General features: G+C 37.3%; 1 protein-coding gene across 1 annotated transcript in view; it reads left to right on the forward strand.

The window, feature by feature from the left end:
* LOC150095853 (voltage-dependent anion-selective channel-like) overlaps positions 1-22,908 on the forward strand; it is a 187,924-nt gene that overhangs the window by 153,188 nt on the left and 11,828 nt on the right. Inside the window, exons 6-7 of the mRNA XM_090408845.1 lie at positions 3,104-3,220; positions 12,406-12,556. Of these exons, the coding sequence (XP_090264971.1) occupies positions 3,104-3,220; positions 12,406-12,556 (268 nt within the window). The remainder of the gene's footprint in view (positions 1-3,103; positions 3,221-12,405; positions 12,557-22,908) is intronic.

Raw genomic sequence — 22,908 nt, forward strand, 5'->3', positions numbered from 1 at the left:
TAGGATCATAAATTCCATATGATCTATTACATTAAATACTGCAATTACTCTAATTGTCACTACATATGCTGCATTGGCTTTCTATGCTACATTTAATGCTACAATAATATTGATTTGCTTGCAGCTGTGCTGTATGGTGTCTTTCTTTTGAGATGTTTTTCACTAAGAGATAGTCATCATTTTCATCCAGTATTAAGATACCAATATATAAACAGCATTACATAAAAAAAAAAAAAAAACAGTATACTGAACTTGACTGATGTTGTTGTTAGTTATCCAGTTGTTTTTTTTTTGCCATACTGTATATACAGGTGTTTTTTTTATTATTGGTTAGTTATGCCAGCCAGACAATAGAATTTCCTCGCTATCCTTCAATAAAAGCATATCCAAGTATTTTGACATTGTGTATTAACTACAGAATTATATTCTGTGTTCCAATTGGTTGTTGAGAGATCAGTGGCTAATTGTTAATTAGGAGATGCTGGCGCATGTAAACAGTTCAGAAAAATACTAACAGCTTATATAACCATCATAAAAGCCAGCACTGGTTTTTGGCTTTGTATGGGGGGGGGGGGGGGAGTTCATCAGGCACATTGCAGAAGTTGGCAAAATAGCTCAAAGGATTATTTTGGATGTTGAAAAATGCACAAGTAAAAAATAGATTATTCTTTCTTTTATATAAGGCAATGATTGGGCTGTATCTTGATTACTGTGGTATTGTGCAGATTTGGTCACCTGGGTTTCTTGGGGATCAGGCAATGGTGGAAAGGATTCATAGATGAGTAACCAAGTTGGCAAGAAGTTTGTGGAATGCTCAGTTCAGTGCAAGGTTCAGTTAATAGGTGGAAAAGAGGGGATATGATAGAAACTTAAGTTATGAAAAGGGTTCTATAAGATTTGACACAAAAGAAAATTTTCAATACATGGTGAATAGAGAACTAGAAGTCATGTAAGAGTGAGTAAGGGTGTGGACTAGATTTTTTGCTTGGAGAGTGGTGAATGAGTGGAATGGATTACCAGTAGTTGTGATTGCCCTGGCAGTGAATGAGTTTAAGGAGATTATGATAGGTATTGTGTATAAAGATTAGCATTCATCTTCTGCAATGAGTCTTCTGACTCCATGAGATGCCCATATAATAATAAATTATATAACAATGGTCTGGTATTGCTCTCAAAATTGTCTGCATACACTGATGGAAATTTTCTAAGGGTTATTTCTTTGCTCAGATTAGCAACTGAAATTTTTTTCTTTTTATATATATTTTTTATTATTTTTCTTTGTCTTTCTTATTTCACATGAAGTGTTTTTGAAGATAGATAAAATATCCAGCATTATAAAAAGTTAACTTTTGGAAACATAATCTTCCTCTCTTATTGCCTAATTTTTGTCTACATATATACAGCAAAATCCAGTTAACTGGGACAGCCATTTATTTGGGACAGATTTTAAAATAAACCAAATCAAGAAAATTACCAGAGTTTTCTTCACTTATTTGGGATAGAAGACTGCAGCACTCAAGAAGATACCTCTGAAGTAATTGCTTGTAAAAGGATTATTGGCACAAGGAGAGCATAGGTCATACTGTGTCAAAGTACAGCCTATAAATGACTCTTCATTCCTCTCACTAACTCAGATTATACAGCGTATTACTTTCTAAAGGGAAAACATGTGGACAGACTTATGTGTTCGGCGAACATGTTGTTTATTTTTTAACAGTATATATTAGAACACAGAAACTAAGTACCCTGCTCATATAATCAAGCCTACTACGGCCAAACAGGAAGAACTGTGAACATCTGTATCAGCAAACACAAAAGATACGTCCGGAATTATCACTGTGGCAAGTCGGACCTAGCAGACCATGCTCTCGATACCCCTGCACACAGGATCAACTGGAAAAACACAAAAGTACTACACAGAAGCTCTTACAAGTTGGAGAGATTGTTCTTAGAGGCGACAGAAGTCCTGAAACACACTCCAAATCTCAACAAATATGGCTGTATTAACTTGCCTAAGATCTGGGAGGCAGTCATCTTAAGAAAAAACTAGTTTTTCAGGACTCTAGTCTGACATGGTTTGTTTTTTTTTTTTTTTCAGATAGAGGATGCCAAAAATTAGGACTCTAGTCTTTGTGTTGCTGCTACAATTTTGTTTAACTAGTCCGTTGATTACACCATGTTGTTATAGTCTCGTGTGTTGTGACAAACTGTGTTTTTGTGCTCTGAAGATGCTGGTTATAACACCAGCGAAATATCAGCAATAAGTTAATAAATTAATTATTTACTTAGTTTCTGTGTTCTAATATATACCGTTAAAAAATAAACAACATAAAGGGAAAACAGTTTCTAACTAGTGTCATTTGCATACACTTGTCATCTTTCATGAGCTGAAAAATCACAGGAATTAGCTAAGAAGCTGAGTCATGATTTTAAATAGGATTACATTTGAAAGACTGCAGGTAATTGTCTCTGTTGATGTTGAAGATGAGAGAGATTTAAATATGTACATATTTTGCTACTGTAATTGTTGCTCAGTGAAATATTAGTTTTGTTTTTATATCTTTTAAACTATTAACATGAAACTTTGCATGATTATAGCAGCCACTTAATTGGGCCAAAATGTTATAGTCCCAATTAACTATGTCTACTGTATAACTTCTTGTTCACTGACATAGGTCTTTTTGTAATAACTGCACGTCACAAAGGAGTTACTGGTTATCAACAGCCATAATGTTATATTTTAGTGTCTTTTGTTTACGTATTTAAAGCATTAACATAAATTGGTGATAATGGTGTCCATTTGATACTTCATGAATATCTTTGGAGTGCTTGGCTGCTTGTGTGTGTATCTAAATGTGTTTAAGATTATTTTGAAACCGAAGCTATATAAACATGATTTAAGGAATAGTAATTATTTATTTTGATTGTATTAACAGTTTGAAGTTTAAGAACAAGGAAATATGGATATATTTATATTAGTTTATTTGTTTATTGTATTTAATTATTAATTGATATTTTATCATAATTCAACAAATTATAAAAATATTTGTTACATTTAAGGGAGCTTTAGATATGATTTTGAATTTAACTTATTTTCTACTAGTTATGAAGGATGGCTAGCTGGTGCCCAGCTTTCATTTGATACAAATAACAACAAAATTGCAAAATCAAATTTCGCTGTTGGATTCCAGCAACATGATTTCATTGCAACTGCAACTGTGTAAGTTTTAATTTATAAACTGCTTGCTTCTAACTGATTTTTAATAAATGTTTTTTATGACTTCTAAAATAAATTACTAAATCTTGTTAAAGTTTGGTTAGTGTAGCATTCGAGTATTATTTTTGTATCTAATCATAAAAATGAGATTATCTAATTGGTAGTGATAAGAAAAAAAATTATAATATTAGTAATTCAGATATTGCAATTACTTTATTTCCAGTTTCATTAATTTCCTCTCTCTTACTATAGCAGTTCTCACTAGCAAACTTGTAGGTACTAGATAAATAGTTGGTGTTGTGGATGTTTGCTATAGTGAATTGCATTTATCTTGATTATATCATATCCAAACCAAGAAGAAAGAAGCATGCTGAAGTAAGTAAAGTGATTTTATAGAACTCATTTTCATCTCTTCCAGTCCATATGAGTTGAGTCTCCTGTTTAGAGGTTTTTTCTCACAAACAGCAACAGTCAAGTTTTCTGCACTTTGATCTTTTATATATTTTTTCTCTCATTTGAATGTGCTGTTTTTTATTTATTTTCCATTGGCCTGCTTTGGCATTTATAATTTCCATCTACTAGGTTTTTTTTTTTTGGGGGGGGGGGGAGAATCATGGTTTGCATAGTGGTTTGGAATGTTGAGTGGAATTGGTAATGGTTTTCATCTCAATGATATTTCAGTTATCATTTCATTTGGCATAATTGTACTGCCAAAGGAGGACACAGGATTCTGAGTGGTTGGATGAAAATTTTCAGTAGAAAAGGAGACTTAGATGAGTTATTATGAGGAAAAGATTATTTGGTATTCTGGTGGATAGATGGATAGCTCATTCATAATGGCAAATAATTCAACATTTCTTATAGCTCGATCAGTGAAATAAGAGAGTGGAAGCTAGTTTGAATTGCGAAATCCAAAAAAGAAGGCCTCATTGTTTTTCATTTTGTTTATAGAAAATCTGGCTTTAAAGATAATCAGAAAAGTTATAAGAACTAGAAGAGTAAAAGAAACAGTAAATGAATGGAACAAAGAAATTTTGATCAAAAGAGATGCCCATTCTTGTGGTTGTCTCTTTTTTGATCATCTGAAAGGAATCATGAAGAATGTAATTTCAACTCCATTTATTCAAGAAAACATGGAGTTGAAATCAGGCAAACCTGAGAGCCAGGTTAGAAATAAAGGTCAGCTCTGAAATATATAGGAGCTGATATTAAATTGTAATTTCCCTTATATGTACTAACCATTTTATAAGTAATACTATGTCTATCGTACGTCTCTATAAAATTTTTGCTGACACTGCTAACACTCAAGTTTCATTCTAATAGCTTCATTTGTGGTGGCAACATCCTCTCAGGTGATATGTTCACTTAAACCAAGTAGGAGTGGAAGGTCAGCAAAACAGGTGTTTGATGCCAGGATGATAGGACAAGACCCAGTGGAAGACAAAGATCTAGATGAATTTGATGTAATTGCATAGTGCATGACACCCTCTCTTTGAGCTTTTCCACCAATGCAAGAGTGCTGCAGGGCTCTGCTATGTCATCTGTCCTCTTTCACGTAAATGACCTATTCTCAATTACCACCAACTGACAATAGCACACTCCATTCATCATACTCCTTTGATTAACCATGTAGTTTTCAGACCAAAGCATCAAGATCATCTGCAACCAGTTCTTAAGCACTTTAGTGGGGCAAGGATAACCTAGTCACCTTCAGTGCCACCAAAATGCAGTCTTGCCATTTCTCTTGCAGAAGATCTCAGCTCACCTTCCATTATTCTCAGTAATACATCACAGGCAGGATCAGATCTTTTTCCTTGAAATGACATTCAGCTCTAGCATCTCCTGCCATAAACACATCCAGAGTTTCCTCTAAAAAAGCTAAGCATGCTTTTCTGCTCAAGAAGCTGTTTCACCCACTCAGTTTCTCATGTTATATAAATCCCAATTCCGTCCGTCCTTAGAATACCGTTCATACATTTGGGGTGTTACACCTAAAACCTCCCTGAAAATTCTTGATGCAGTCCATAGGAGAGAAATTCAGCTTATAGATAACCCTTCGTAACCATTCTCTCACATGCTCACTTCAACCTCTATCTCACAGATGCAATGTTTTTGCTCTGTGTCTCTTTTACAGGTACTACCATGATCACTGCTCCAGTGAATTGTCAAACATCATTCCTTCACTTACTGTTGAGCCTGTAAAAACAGGAGCAACTGCTTCTTAACATCCCTTTTCAGTACAACTGAAACCACACTAAACCTGCTTCCCTTCTTCCTCATTTATTCCTTCTGTCTCTGTCCTCTGGAACAGCCTTCCTCATAATTTTTTAAGAAAAATGACAATAGATTTCTTCTTTCTCAATCCTTATCTGCACCTGTCACATGTAGTGATGTGCCATGTATCTCTTGCATAGAATAAATAAATAAACACCACATGCTCAAGCTTGAATCCTAACAAATGATAGGCTACAGACAGCCTCCAGTATTAAGACCACATTTTTTAAGATAAATAAACTGTCCACAGAAACTTGCATATTCAGATGATAGATTAATTTAGAGGAACATTATTGATAGGAAGTGTTAGTGGTAGGATATCTGTGTAGTACTATGAATATCCTATACACTCCTTTGAGTATACATATCAGAAATTTGATGGTGTAATTAAACTTTTTAATTATGCCATCAAATTCCTGAAAAATATATATAAAACATATTTATATATTATTTATATATAAATAACTGCAGAGGACATACTGGAGTTGTTCAGTGACCACTTTATTGGAGAATTAAGTTTTAATTTAATACTAGAGGGATAGGGCAGGTTCGAGGTTTAGAGGTGCAAGAGGCGAGTGTGTTCCAAATACTGAGTACTCTGGATGTCAATAAAGCAGTGGGACTGGATGGTATTTCACCATGGGTTTTGAGAGAATGTGCTGAACACAGGGGCATCCATGGAAGTTAAGCTTTTTCACAGTCTAGAAAGCAGTAAGTAAGTGGGATAATTTGCCCTTAGCAGTAGTGAGTACATCTAGCGTGAATGAATTTAAGGGAATGTATGATAGCTGATTTGGGTTATTTATAGCCTCCCTCGATCAGTCCTTGACTCCCTGGAGGTCTCAGATAATAATAATAATGCATTAGCACTATGGGTGGGCAGAATGTCAAGGACAAAAAAGAACTTGTTATAATTAACTGATGACTTGCAGATTTATATATTTATATATCCTTCATATCCTTTAGAAAATACATAACAGAAAGTGACTGTTACAAATGACAGAGAATGAAGAGGAAGAAAAATTTGTTCTGTGAGTTTAGAGTTGAACTGTGAAGGAGTTAAACAGTTGCTGCATGCTTTCAATATATTTAGAGAAGACAGAGAGGAATTATTTATTCATTTCTGATGAGCGGTGACCGTGGTATATGTAGAAAATGCAAGCAGCAAGGAACTGGTCATGTATTAAAGAGAGTAGAGCTAATTGTGAGAGGCATTAATGCTCTTTATTGTATTTAGTCAAGCCTTTCTAAATAGCTTTTTTTTTTTATTATTTACATAGGTTGTAGGAGCAAGAATTGCAGAACCTGGTAAATAAGGGGTGATACAGCAAGGGATTTTTCACACACTGAAAGGAATAAGAATGAGATGAGCTGCTATCCCTGGAAGTTACATGAATGGGATTTTTGCAGTGTAATAGGAGATTAAAATGCATTTTCAGAGCATGGTGTGAGTGCAAGGACTGGGAATAAATATAAGATATTAAATAATAGGGTGGTTTGTATTGTGCCATTTAGAATGCACCTCCTGATAAATCTTTTCAGTGTATAATAATATGAATAATACTTTCCTATTTTAATCTTTTCCTCCTCTTTCATCTTTTTAATTTTTTTGTTATACAAATGATGAATGAAATTTAATTATTTTGTGTGTAAGAATTAAATTTGGGCATTTATCACAGTGTGTTATTCCATCTCACACATATGGCAACATATTGTGTAAATGCCAAAACAAATTCTAGGCATATGGTGGGGTAATACAGCAATCCCTCGATTAGTGCGTCTAATGCGTTCTTTAAAACAGGTGCATTAATCAAAAATGCACTAATAGAGTATAATAACCTATGAAAAAAAGTATAATTCGTTCCTCAAATTTCTTTTTTTACCCTTGATTTTTTTTATAAAAGAATTAGGGTATGTCTCAGGGCCTAGTTAAAGGAAAACTATGAAGCTGAAAGACAATAAAACATATTCAAAATATAAATCTATTATTCTGGCAGGCATTCTGTATCTTTTTTTCATACAACTGCCTCTTCTGCAAATTTTCCTGCTTCTCTCTTCACAAAGGCCATTCTCTAAGCATTGCTACTTAAAAGTTTCAGTTGCGCGAAAAATATTTTAAATTTGTTTCTGTGAAATCTCTTTGGGCTTGTCAGTGATTAAATTTTCTTCATGTTCTTCAGGATCTTCCCGCCATGCATCTAAATTTAGCAGGTCGGAATCACTCAGTTTCTCAGAATGAGATTTAGTTAACTTAGGCTCATTTGAAAAGCCTCTAAAATCATTTGCACAATGTGAAAGAATGTGCTTCCAAATGGATCGCATATTGTTAGCAGTAATTTCATTCGACTTTGCGACTTTATAACCAGACTGAGATTTCTCTGATTTAGCCAGAAAAGTCTTGGAAGGCATTGGCTTCCAAAAAAAGGCCAGTTTCATCGACATTAAATATTTGTTAGTCACAATAGCCCCCTTCTTATTACAGTTTTCTTCAAATCTCTGGATAATTTGCGGCCACCTCCTTATCGACGCTTCCAGCTTTGCCTGTGATTAGAACATTATGTAGGCTATTTCTCAAACCACCCAGCACTAAAGTGGAATTCTTCTTTTCCATCATTGATAGCCCTTTCTTTCAAGGTTGCAAAGAGACTTAATGCTTTTTGATTTAATAATGTCAGTTCTTAGCAGGATCCATTTTTGGTTACAATCTTCGATCCGTGTACAAAGAAGTCTCTCTAATTCAATCATTATAATACTTTGTATTCAGCAGCTTTGCTTAAAATTGCTCTTACAGTTGATTCACCCATTTTTGTGTTCTTGTCTTATCTTTGCTTCTGACTTGCCTTGTTTACTTTCTTTATTATTTCAAGTTTTTCTCCCAATGAGATTACTTTACGAATAATTTTCACACTTTCACTGTTTTGCTCACTAATTCTTTTACTCATGATGAAAGGTTGGGAAAATACTTTAAAATAAAAAATGTAAGGAAAGTAATTGCAAAGGAGGTAAGAGATATGGTCAGGAAAATGCTATGTAATTAGCAAATGACATAAATTTTGGCAGTAAAAATTGGAAACATAGTATACATAGCGTACATGGAAGTAGTGTAGTATGTCATTAAAAATAACTTTGTAAAATGTTTTACAAAGTTACTAAATTATTTCATTCATTCATTTCATTCATTTTTTTTGGGAGAGGAATTGGTGGTGCAGATAGCATCAGACTGGCCAATATTGGGATCACTGAGACGTGGTTGACAGAAGGGGATATAATAACAGGAATAGAAGTCGCTGGGTATAGCATTTTTCATCAGGATAGGAGGGGAAAACGTGATGGTGGAGTACTGCTTATGATAAGTGATGACCTATGTCCTCTAAGAGTGGGGGCTTTGGAAGGAAGTGAGACAAATGATTTTGAGAGCATATGGTGTGAGGTAGAGGTAGGCAAGACAGGATATTTAGTGGGGTGTTGCTACAGACCCAGGAGCACAGAGGATGGGGACCAGTAGATGTTTAGACAGCTAAGTTTGGCAAGTGCAAGAAGAATGATTGTTATGGGAGATTTTAACTACAGTAGTATAAATTGGAGAGAGGAAGATGCATGTAGCAATAGTGGAATGGAATTTCTAGAATTCTTGAGGGACAAATGCCTTAGGTAACATGTAACAGAGGGAACAAGAGGTTCAAGAGTTTTAGATTTGGTTATAGCATCAGAAGGGTTGATAATAACTGAGATGACATCTCTCCCACCAGTTGGAGAGAGTGACTATATGGTTTTGACTTGGAAAATGAATAGACATGCAGGAGTATCAAAGAGACGGGAACTTATGTGGAATTATAAGGCAGGTGATTATAATAGTCTTAGACGTCAACTTCAGGAAATTTCATAGAGGGAGGAATTGGAAGGCCGGGATATCGTTAGTGCGTGGGAAATTGTGAAAGAATATTTGTTAGCAGCAAGTAATTTGGAGTAAAGTGGATGACAAACAATATTAAACAGGAATTGCATGTGAAAAAGAGGCTATGGAAGAGATATAAGGAGACAGGTGAAGAGAGGATGCGTGAAGAATATAAGACACAGGCCAGAAGAGTGACTAGTGTGGTAAGGAAAGCAAAACTGGAATATGAGAGGAGATTGGCCCTAAGATCCAAAGAAAATCATAGGGAATTTTTTAGCTATGTGGCCAGTAGGAGGAGAAATGACTGTGGAAGAATGATATTGTGGGATAAAAATGGGAATAGAGTGACTGACTGACTGCAGAAGATGTAGTGGAATTGTTCAATGACCACTTTATTGGAGTATTTCATCCTGGAGGAGTCAGTTTTAATGCTAGAGGGAAAGGGCAGGTTCAAGGTTTAGAGGTACAGGAGGAGAGTGTGTTTCAGATACTGAGAACTCTGGATGTGAATAAAGCTTTGGGACTGGAAGGTATTTCACCACGAGTTTTGAGAGAATGTGCTAGGGAACTGACAGTGCCTTTAACCTGGCTTTTCAATGAAAGTCTGGCTTCGGCAAAGGTGCCCAGGGAATGGAAGGAAGGTAAGATAGTGCCATTGCATAAGGGTGGTAACAGACTGAAAGTGTCTAATTATAGACCAGTCTGTGTGTCATCAGTAGTTGTTAAGATCTTGGAGAAAGTAGTGAGGGACCGTATACAGCACTGGGCAGATGAGGGTAATGTTATCTGTGAGAATCAACATGGATTTGTGAAAGGAAGCTCTTGTTTTAGCAATATGCTAGCCTTTTATAATAAAGTTACAAGAGCATTAGATGAGGGAAAGGCATATACTGCAATTTTCTTAGACTTGGCGAAGGCATTTGACAGGGTGCCACATGATAAGCTGATATTTAAGTTGCAGCACATGGGTCTGGATGTCAGATTGGTCAACTGGATTCAGGATTGGCTGTCTGATAGGTATCAGAGAGTTGTGTATGGTGGAGCAGTTTCAAGGAGACAGAAGGTTACAAGTGGGATCCCACAGGGCTCAGTACTAGGACCTGTATTGTTTAACCTTTATATCAATGACGTTGCCACTGGATTGCAAGGGGATATTCAGTTGTTTGTGGATGATGCGAAGCTGGGAAGGATTATTAGTAATAGTGCAGATGTGGTAGCCCTGCAAGAGGATTTGAATAAGCTAGATAGATGGGCAAATGAATGGGGGTGTCAGTTTAATGCAGCAAAATGTAAGGTCTTGAGGTTTAGGAAACATCGATGGGATGCTGCATACTCTATGGGAGGAGTTATACTGGAGGAAGTTGGGGAGACAAGAGATCTGGGGTTGATGATTGATAGAAACCTGAAGTTTAGGGGACATTGCAAAGGTGGTGAAGGTAACACAGAGGATTGCTGCAATAATGAGAAGGACGCTGACCTGCAGAGATAAGAGGGTTATCATTCCGTTGTATAAGCCTCTGATCAGATCACACTTGGATTATTGTTCTCAGATTTGGTCCCCAGGATTTGAAGGGGATAAATTAACTGTGGAAAAGATACAAAGACGGATGATAAAGATGGTCTCAGGACTGTACAAGGATAGTTATGAGAATCGGCTGAGGGAATGTGGACTGCAGAGTTTGGCAGATAGAAGAAGGAGAGTGATATGATTGAGACTTTTAAACTGTTGAGAGGTGGTTACAGGGTTGACACTGGGGAGTTCTTTCACTTGGTTGAACAGCAGGAAGGAGTGATGACAAGAGGCCATCCCTGGAAGTTACGAAAGGAAACTGTGAGCAAGAGTGTGAGGAGTGGTTTCTTTGCATGGAAGGTGGTTGAGCCGTGGAATGCACTGCCTGATAGAGTGGTGAGGGCGAGAACGGTCAATGAGTTTAAGGAGTGGTATGATAGACTTTGTGTTTCTTAGGGGGAACCTCCCCTCGATGAGTCTTGACAGACTTTATGTTCTTAGGAAGGACCTCCCGCGATGAGTCTTTTGACTCCATGGAGGCCTGAATAATAATAATAATAATAATAATTCTGGTGAGTGATTTTTTAAAATAGTTAGCCATAAAAATGTATAGATAGAAAATTTTTAAAATCTGTAACATTTATTTTTAAGATGGATATAGGCACACTAATTGAATTTTAGAGGCGCACTAATCGAATTTGGGTATCTAAAAGAAAATGGCGCACTAATCGGGGTGCATTAATAGAGGGATTACTGTAATTATTAATGGAAATGCAACTGTAATACACAAACTGTAGATCCGACAAATGAAACCTGAATGAACATCATTTGTGTAAAAAAAAGATACATGCACAAAGGAAAATTTAGAGTATCCACACACCATTCATGGTTTACACTAAGACCTCTTGTCAAAGTGCATTTAAAAACGAATGCTGAATGCTAATGTTCTGTTGCTCATTATTGACATTCTGGATAATTCTCTTGCCTGTACACCATAATCATTATAATAATGTGCATTTTCAGACCAAGGTTGGAGAACAGTGAAGTACAAAGCCTAGCCAGTCTAGACTTTGTACTTGAAAACGCTAGTACATTTTGAAATCTGTAAAGGATCATTTGGGAACATTAGAAAACATTGAGAGTATGTTCGGCTTCACTATAGGAACGAAAATGAAAAAATGGGCCAAAATACCTGTCAGTTATCAGTATTTACTGAAAAGTTTATCCATTAGTAGCATCTGAAAATTTGTGAAACATTCTATAACTGATATTAGCTGTTTAATTTTATCATGATTTTATTTTTATTTACCATCTGGAATTAAAACCACTGAATATATATTTTAAGTGTAATGAAGATTAATATTGAAATTAATTTCAAAATGCTCATATAAGTTGAAGAACGATATAAGAAATTTCTCAGAAGTATATATATATCCATGTGTATTTCTGTGTTAGCTACAAATATCATTGTATATATTAAATATTCACATAATTTAAAATCTTAAATAGTACTGATGGACAGGAATTTGGAGGATCTTTCTATCAACAAGTTAATGATAGATTAGAAACTGGAGTTTTGTTATCTTGGGCTGCAGGCTCCAATAGTACAAGAATTGGCATGGGTTGTGTATATAAATGGGATGATGATACGTTTGTCAGAGTAAGTTGAATCAAAGGCTCTTTAACAATTTTATTTTAAAAAAAAATTGCCTTTTTGCTTATTAGAAAAATATATGTAAATATATATTGTAGTTAAAAATTGTTTGAAGAAATTATATTGTTAATGCATACTTCAAGATGAATGTAAAAGACCTCTTCAAAATTGTATGAGAGTTATTTCAGTCACCATCGTTTCCTGATATGTGCTCTTAGTGAGCATACAGGATAAACAATATGTTAAAAGCCTTCTTTAATAACTTAGCTTTCTTTCTTTCTGTAGTTTTTTTGTCAGGACCACATACATTTCAATCTCAGATGATCCACCTAGATCTTCAGCCTCCTCTAGGTCTTTTTCCTAACACCTGTTTTGCCTTTCCTCTTTCATTTTGTTTAAGCCATCATATGCTACCTTAGATTACCTCTACATGTACATTATTGAATACTTATAACGTCATGTTCCTTTTTAATATCCCCATTTTTAATATTATTCTGTTTTGCTCTTCTAATTTACCTTACAGCTTATTCATTCAGTTAGTTCAGTGCCCTTTGGTTGAAAAGACCTGGATTTTGACCCATCTTGGATGCAAAAATCTTTATATAGGCTTTTTAACTGAAGATGAAGCTGGTCCATACAAAGGTGGCTGAGTTTTTCCTCGTAGAAATGCTTTCTTTTCATTCTTCAAAATGGCTGAACTGGTCAGAAGAATACATATAATTAAGCTGGCATCATAGCCTTAGTTGCTTTAGTCATAAAACATTGACAAGCAACCCTCACAATTCTCATTGTCTCCTTATATTAACTGTTATTGGAGCCCACCTTTCAGATCCATAAGTTAAAAACTGGCTTGAGCACTGTCTTATATATTGCTAATCCGATCTCTTTTCAGCTGTATATGATAGAATTCAAAAGAACTTCATTTAGATTGCCAGGGTAACTATTCCCACATAACTGTGGGAATAGTTCATGTAATCAATTGGCTGTTTCTTCTTTACATAGCAAACCTTTGTGAGGAGGCATCAGATTACTTGTGATGCTGTACTTCTAGTGGGTTCTTAAATTAACTTTTTTAATTGAGTACTCTGGAGTAAGACAGTTTTTCAAGTATATGATTCCAGTATATTAAGTATCTAGCTAGGCTGGATTGATGAATTGATGACAAATGATTCATCTTCAATGGAAAACAACAATGCACTTGTTTGTTCACTTTAAATAGTTCGTATATATACATTATAATCAAGTGTTTAGAATATATGGACTCCCATATATATACTCCCATTGGAAGTATTTATGGACTCCCAAAAATTCACAAGGACAATGTGCCATTACGTCCCATAGTGGATGGCATTGATTCCCCCACATACAAACTAGCTAAACATTTGGCCAAAGCTCTCTCACACTATACTGGCAACACACCTTCATACATAAAAAAAACTCGGCCCACTTCAAAGCCAGCATAGAAAACCTTACACTCAAACACACTGACATAATGGTCAGTTTTGATGTCTCCTCCTTATTCACAAACGTCCCACTCAAAGAATCCTTAGAGCTAATCCAAGCTAAATTTCCTCCCGATATCACAGCCCTATTTCAGTTCACAATGAACTCAGGCTATTTTGTTTGGCAAGGAAAATTCTACAAACAAATAGAGGGGGCAGCCCATGGGTTCTCCACTCTCCCCACCCTTGGCCAACTTTTATATGGAGACTTTTGAAGAGAAAGCCTTAAACTCTGCCCCACAAAAACCAACCGTTTGGCTTCGCTATGTAGATGATGTATTCGCTATTTGGCCACATGGCTCCGATGCACTCCTCTCCTTCTTAACACACTTAAACAACCAACACCCCAGAATCAAATTCACCCTGGAAGAGGAAAAAAACAACTGCATTCCTTTCTTAACACACTAGTCACTCGCCAGCCTGATGGAACCTTGGTTTTCTCAGTATATAGAAAACCCACCCATACAGGTAGATACATTCACCAACAATCCCACCATCCCTCCTCACAACAATATGGAGTAATTAAGACACTACACAACAGGGCTAAACTTATCTGCTCGAATGACAATGCCCTAACCACAGAACTAAACCACATTCTCAACACTTTCTCAGCCAATGGCTACCCCCTGCCAAAAAAAATCCCAAAAATATTGAAACCAGTAAACCACAACCTCCCCCCCCCCCCTCACAACAAGGATTACTCTAAATCCATCACCATACCCTACATCCGAGGCACCTCGGAAAAAAATCACAAAAATCTTAAAAAAACATAACTTAACTTCTTGTTACAGACCATATAAAAAAATTGGCATCCCTTATCCGCTCTACTAAAGACCAACCTCCCCCCCCCCCCCCGACCTACCTGGTGTATACCAGGTCCCTTGCAGCTGTAAGCTGTCCTACTTTGGCCAAACAGGCAGGACAGCAAATATCAGAATTTCAGAATACAAGGACTACATCCGTTTTCACCAATACAGCCACTCTGGTCTTGCTGACCATGCGCTGGATACCTGCCATAGAATACAGTGGAAGAAAGCCAGGATAATACACCATAGCAAATACAGATATGAAAGGCTTTTCATGGAATCAGCTTCAGCCCTAAGAAACAATCCAAACCTCAACAAATTTGGCTGCATGAGACTTCCTCAAATTTGGGAAACCTACATCAGAAGACCTTCAGCCCAGTCGCCCAAGAATACCAACATTGCCCACTATAGGGCACAATCAGGACTTTAGGAGAAATAATAGCTTCCTACTTCTTCCTCACTTACTGTTTTGTTGTGCCTGCGTGCACGTTCTGCTATTCTCCTTAGCTGGACCTAAGGAGATCACGGGTATCATATGTTAGCGATCACTGCAGATGCTCAGTCATAGGTCGTACGCAATGCGTAGTGTGTATTCTCAAATCGTCTACTTAACTCGATCCCCCATCCCCAAGATTAAATCCTGAGTGCACCACTGGAGTAATGGCAATTCTAGTGAAATCTAAACCTAGAGATATGCTGATCATTCAAATACTTGCTCCTACAGAAAAGAAGGAAGCAGAAATAGATAACATGTATGATGAAAGAGAATGGTGTATAAAAAAAAGTTGGAGACAAGAAAGATCGAGTTATTTGTGCTATGTGCTATGGGTGACTGGAATGCAAAAGTTGGATCAGAGAGAACATGTACACACATGGGTCCATTTGGATTCGGAATGAGAGAGGACAAAAACACAAGCACAGTCTATGTTAGTCATAACTAACACTTATTTTGAGCAAAATACAACAGCAAGATACACATGGGAATGTCCAGATGGAAGATACAAAAATCAATTAGACTATGTTGTGATCAGTAAATGTTACTTCAATGGAATATGGAACTCAAAGGTGATGCCAAGTCCTGACTGTAGATCTGATCATAGACTGGTCTTAATGAAGATGAATATTCACCTGAAAACAATAAAAATTAAAAGAAGTCAATCCCTAAAGTGGGATCTACAAATGGTAAAAATCCAATAGCAAAATCAAAATTTAATGAAGATGTTTCAGAACTGCCGTTTGCACAGTTTCAAAACAAAAATGAAACCTCTCAGTGGAATAGACTGCATGCAACTATCATAACAACTGCTAAAAATCACATCAATAAACAAGAAGAAAGAAAGAAAAAAACCAAGGATAACACAAGAAGTAATCAATCATATCGATGAAAGAAGACATGGAAAAGAGAAGCAAATGAAGAAGAAAGATTAAGATATAAAACATTGGATAAATAAGCAGTGCACCGAGATAGAAGAATTACAAAATAGGAACAAAACTAGAAAAGCATTCCTGCAAGTGAAAGCACTTAATGGAAAGCAAAACGTACACAATCTAAGGTGGAAACATAATTATTAATAAGGAAAAGATAAATGGAAAATGGGTGGAGTACTTATCAGATCTCTATGATGATGATAATGGTAACACAATAGATGATTCACAACACCTTAAGTTAAACATAACAACAGATACCACTCTACCAACAAGAAAGGAGATTGAACATGTAATTAAGAATCTTCCTAGTAATAAATCCCTTGGGTGCGATAATATCCCAGCTGAGCTGCTGAAAGCTTTGACTGGCAATAATGACTATTTAGTTGAATTCATTCAGGACATCTATAAAACAATAGAGTTACATGAAGTTTTTACATCTATCTGCATACCAATTCCAAAGAAAAATAATGCACAAAATTGTGAGGATTATAGAACTAACTGTGAGCCGAGCCTAATATCCCATGCATCTAAAATTATTTTAACCATTGTTAACAAAAAAATTGAAAGAGCCTTAATCAGTGAATTGAGTGAACAACAGAAAGGTTTCAGAAGAGGAATGGGAACCATTAATGCTATCCTGGAAAACTAAAAATACTCATATAAAGATCACTTGAAAGAAATAGGAACATTTACATATGCTTCATAGACTTTCAGGTCTTTGACTAGGTAAAAATAATAAAATGTTTAATATATTAGATAAATTAGACGAAGATCATGTACCTAAGATTATAAAAATGATTTACACCAAACAGAAAATGCAGCTGTTTAACTCTGAGGCTTCTGTAGTGAAAATAAAAAGAGGAGTTAGACAAGGCTGTATCCTTTCACCAAATCTATTTAATATCTATAGTGAGACATTGATGAAAAAGATTGAAAAACAAAAAAATAGGAATTAGTATCAATGGTATAAAATACAACAATCTTAGATATGCTAACGATACCATTCTAATGGCAGAAAACCGAAATAAATTAATCAAATTACTACAGCTATTAATTGAAGAAGGTGAAGAATTTGGATTAGATCTAAATGCAAAAAAGACCAAATTTATGAAAATCTCAAAAGAAAACAGATGCAAGCCATATATATTCATAAACAATATGTAATTTGAACATACAACAGAATACACCTACTTTACTACAGATGGAAAGCAAGATAAAGAAATAAAAATAAGGACAGCCATAGCTAAAGATGCCATCTGGAAAAATAAAGATCGGCTTAGAAGTTTTGTGGGTATTGAGACGAAGAAAAGAATGATAAGAACATTAGTGAGGCCAGTTTTCACATATGGAAGTAAGACAACAGATAACGGCCTTTGAAATGTGGTGATATAGGAGAGCTCAGAAAATATCATGGACAGAATATGTGACAAATATAGACTGCTACAGAGAATTGAGAACACAGAGATCTTTATTACAGGAAATGATCCAGAGAAAGATGAGATTGGCAGGACATGTACTGAGAGCTTCAAAAACTAATTTTTCCTTCTAAAACTGTTAGTTTTAGAAGGAAAAATTCTGGGAAAAGGATCAAGAGGCAAAAAAAAAAATGAAGGACATGGCTTGAAGATATAAGATCATGGACAGGATCATGTGGCTATGCAGAAACAAAAAAAGAAAGCCACCAATAGAGAGAACTGGAAGGACATGGTGCTGCACACTCTCACTGAGGAAGCTACATGAAGATGTATTCTTTAAAGCTATAATTGTAGTTTCTTAATGTTATTTGAGTAAGGTCTTACATATAGTAATATCGTAGAAATCTGGATACATTTAAATTTGCTGTCTATTTCTAGTCTGTGTTTCTAGGCTCTTTTTTCAAGGTTATTTATTGATGTCTACTTTTGATATATGTTTTGGCATTTGGCATTAAAGTGGCGCTAGCGTCGCCGTAGCACGTGGCGGTGAATTTGAGCTGTGCAGAAGAAAGTGATTTTTAATCGGTGAATAGTCCGCTTTTTCCCCCGTTTTTCTATGTTTTTGAGTGCTAAATTGTTTCTCTGAATACGAGTGTACTTCAGTGGTTGTTTTTTTGGAAGTTAGTTGCCGTCGCGATACAATATATGTTGGTACCGTCGGAATCGAACGCGTAACGGTGGAAGACAAAACGAAGCTAAGTTACTGTATTTAGTTATATTTCGTTTATTTAATTATATTTAGTACTTTAAATGTTCTGATGTTTGTACTTTTTTCCCCTCTTATTTATTAATTGAATAATTATTAAAGATTACGCTACTCGGCAGTAAGGAATGATGGTGGATTCAGCAGCAGTCGCAAGTGGCGTAACGCCAAGTCCTCCGCCATTTAAAAACTCAATTATTAGCAATATCATAAAGGACTTTGTGGCATGCAGTACTTGCGGCATGTATGCTTCTCGGAATTACATATGTGGCTTGTTAAAGAGAGTGGAGAGCGTATGTGCGCCAAATGCAGGCAGTTGGAGGAAATAAATACATTAGATATATCGATATCCGACTTTGTTGCTCCAGGAACGGAGAATAGGAAGACAAGTAGTATGATAGGAGCGAATGAGAAAATAATAGTTGATAGTGTGGAAGGTGTGAGTGACTGTGGAAGTTTAGGAGATGGTTTTGTATGGGAGAGTGAATTTAGATTAAGAGTGACTGACCTGCAGAGGGAGATAGATGAGTTGAAAGAGGAGGTGGAATGTCTAGTGAATGAGAGCAGAAGTATGAAAGATAAGATTAGGAGAATGGAAGAGATAAATGCAAGGCAAATCAGAGTAGGGGAGAGAGAGAGAATTTAAGGAGTAGGAGTGAGAAGTATGGGGGTGCTAGAAGAGGAGAGAATGGAAACAGTAGAAGAGAGGGAATGAGAGAGAGGTATGGGAATGCTAGCAGACGAGAGGATGGAAACAATAGGAGAGACGGAATGAGAGAGAGATATGGAAGTGTTAGAAGAGGAGAGAATGGAAACGGTAGGAGAGATGGAATGAGAGAGAGGTATGGGAATGCTAGCAGACGAGAGGATGGAAACAATAGGAGAGACGGAATGAGAGAGAGATATGGAAGTGCTAGAAGAGGAGAGAATGGAAACGGTAGGAGAGATGGAATGAGAGAGAGGTATGGGAATGCTAGAAGACGAGCGGATGGAAACAGTAGTAGGAGAGACAGAATGAGAGAGGGATATGGAAGTGTTAGAAGTGGAGAAAATGGAAACAGTAGGAGAGAGGGAATGAGAGAGATGTATGGGAGTGCTAGAAGAGGAGAGAATGGAAACAGTAGAAGAGAGAGGTATGGGAATGAAAGAAGAGGAGAGAATGGAAACAATAGGAGCGAGGGAATGGTAAGAGGTATAATGTATGGCGACTCAATGATCCGTGGTGTTCAAGATAGGATGCGTGAGGAGTGTTTGCCAGGAGGAACAATAGAAAGGGTGGCTATGGCAATTAAGAGAGGTGAAAGGGTGGATGAGATGATTGTGATGGTAGGAACGAATGACTTGAGTGGTAATGTAAGTCGGGCAGCGAGAGATGTGAGATTTTTGCTTGAGACTGTACGGAAAAAGACAGAGAGAGGAAAAATAGTGTGCGTGTTGCCTAGGTATGATAATGATGAGCTGAGCAGAAGAGCGGTGATACTGAATGGCATAATAGCGAGAATGTGTGACAAGAGAGGACTGGTATATGTGGATGCTTGGAGTGCGTTTGAGGAAAGAGAGGAGTTGTATGCGAGAGACCGTTTACATTTGAATGAGGAAGGGCGTAGGCATCTGGAGAGATTGCTGTTCTGAACGAGTCAGTGTGTCCCAGGGAGGATGATAGCAGGGGTGGCCTCTTGTGGGAATGGATACTTGGGAGAAGGGAGACAATGTCAGGTAACACTGAGCCCAGTGGAGTCTAGAAGGGATAAGGCTGGGTATAGAAACAATGGCATTTATATGCTGTATACTAATGCCAGGAGTATCCGGAATAAGGGAGAGGAATTGGTGGCACAGACAGCATCAGCCTGGCCAAAAATTATTGCGATCACTGAGACGTGGTTGACAGAAGAGGATATAAAAACAGGAATAGAAGTCGCTGGGTATAGCATTTTTCGTCAGGATAGGAGGGGAAAGCGTGGTGGTGGGGTGCTGCTTATGATAAGTGATGACCTATGTCCTCTAACAGTGGAGAATTTGGAAGGAAGTGAGACAAATGATTTTGAGAGCGTATGGTGTGAGCTAGAGGTAGGCAAGACAGGATGTTTAGTGGGGTGTTGCTACAGACCCAGGAGCACAGAGGATGGGGACCAGGAGATGTTTAGACAGCTAAGTTTGGCAAGTGCAAGAAGAATGATTGTTATGGGAGATTTTAACTTCAGTAGTATAAATTGGAGAGAGGAACATGCATGTAACAATAGGGGAATGGAATTTCTAGAATTCTTGAGGGACAAATGTCTTAGGTAACATGTAACAGAGGGAACAAGAGGTTCAAAAATTTTGGATTTGGTTATAGCATCAGAAGAGTTGATAATAACTGAGTTGACGTCTCTCCCACCAGTTGGAGAGAGTGACCATATGGTGTTGACATGGAAAATGAATAGACATGCAGGAGTATCAAAGAGACGGGAACTTATGTGGAATTATAAGGCAGGTGATTATAATAGTCTTAGACGTCAGCTTCGGGAAGTTTCATGGAGGGAGGAATTGGACGGCCGGGATATCACCAGTGCGTGGGAAATTGTGAAAGAATATTTGTTATCAGCAATGATAAGTTGTATACCACGAGTGAAGAAGAGGGCGCAATTTGGAGTAAAGTGGATGACAAACAACATTAAACAGGAACTGCATGCGAAAAAGAGGCTATGGAAGAGATATAAGGAGACAGGTGAAGAGAGGATGGGTGAAGAATATAAGACACAGGCCAGAAGAGTGACTCATGTGGTAAGGAAAGCGAAACTGGAATATGAGAGGAGATTGGCCCTAAGATCCAAAGAAAATCCTAGGGAATTTTTTAGCTATGTGGCCAGTAGGAGGAGAAATGACTGTGGAAGAATGATATTGTGGGATAAAAATGGGAATAGAGTGACTGATGCAGAGGACATAGTGGAATTGTTCAATGAACACTTTATTGGAGTATTTCATCCTAGAGGAGTCAGTTTTAATGCTAGAGGGATAGGACTGGTACGAGGTCTGGAGGTACAGGAGGAGAGTGTGTTTCAGATACTGAGTACTCTGGATGTCAGTAAAGCTGTGGGACTGGATGGTATTTCGCCACGAGTTTTGAGAGAATGTGCTAGCGAATTGACAATACCTTTAACGTGGCTTTACAATGAAAGTCTGGCTTTGGCAAAGGTGCCCAGGGAATGGAAGGAAGGTAAGATAGTGCCATTGCATAAGGGTGGTAACAGACTGGAAGTGTCTAATTATAGGCCAGTCTGTGTGTCATCAGTAGTTAAGATCTTGGAGAAAGTAGTGAGGGACCGTGTACAGCATTGGGCAGATGAGGGTAATGTTATCTGTGAGAATCAACATGGATTTGTGAAAGGAAGCTCTTGTTTTAGCAATATGCTAGCCTTTTATAATAAAGTTACAAGAGCATTAGATGAGGGAAAGGCATATACTGCAATTTTCTTAGACTTGGCGAAGGCATTTGACAGGGTGCCACATGATAAGCTGATATTTAAGTTGCAGCACATGGGTCTGGATGTCAGATTGGTCAACTGGATTCAGGATTGGCTGTCTGATAGGTATCAGAGAGTTGTGTATGGTGGAGCAGTTTCCAGGAGGCAGAGGGTTACAAGTGGGGTCCCACAGGGCTCAGTACTAGGACCTATATTGTTTAACCTTTATATCAATGACATAGCCAGTGGATTGCAGGGGGATATTCAGTTGTTTGCGGATGATGCGAAGCTGGGAAGGATTATTAGTAATAGCGCAGATGTGGTAGCCCTGCAAGAGGATTTAAATAAGCTAGATAGATGGGCAAATGAATGGGGGTGTCAGTTTAATGCAGCAAAATGTAAGGTTTTGAGGTTTGGGAAACATCGATGGGATGCTGCATACTCTATGGGAGGAGTTATACTGGAGGAAGTAGGGGAGACAAGAGATCTGGGGTTGATGATTGATAGAAACCTGAAGTTTAGGGGACATATTGCAAAGGTGGTGAAGGTAACACAGAGGATTGCTGCTATTATGAGAAGGACACTGACCTGCAGAGATAAGAGGGTTATCATTCCGTTGTATAAGTCTCTGATCAGACCACACTTGGACTATTGTTCTCAGATTTGGTCCCCAGGATTTGAAGGGGATAAATTAACTGTGGAAAAGATACAAAGACGGATGACAAAGATGGTTTCAGGACTGTACAATGATAGTTATGAGGATCGGCTGAGAGAATGTGGACTGCAGAGTTTGGCGGATAGAAGAAGGAGAGGTGATATGATTGAGACTTTTAAACTGTTGAGAGGTGGTTACAGGGTTGACACTGGGGAATTCTTTCGCTTGGTTGATCAGCGGGAAGGAGTGATGACAAGAGGCCATCCCTGGAAGTTACGAAAGGAAACTGTGAGCAAGAGGGTAAGGAGTGGTTTCTTTGTGTGGAGGGTGGTTGAGCCGTGGAATG

The sequence above is a fragment of the Typopeltis vanoorti genome, chromosome 19, assembly GCF_054136105.1.
Source record: "Typopeltis vanoorti isolate ZY-2024b chromosome 19, IOZ_Tvanoo_1.0, whole genome shotgun sequence".
In the NCBI taxonomy this organism is placed as follows: Eukaryota; Metazoa; Arthropoda; class Arachnida; order Uropygi; family Thelyphonidae; genus Typopeltis; species Typopeltis vanoorti.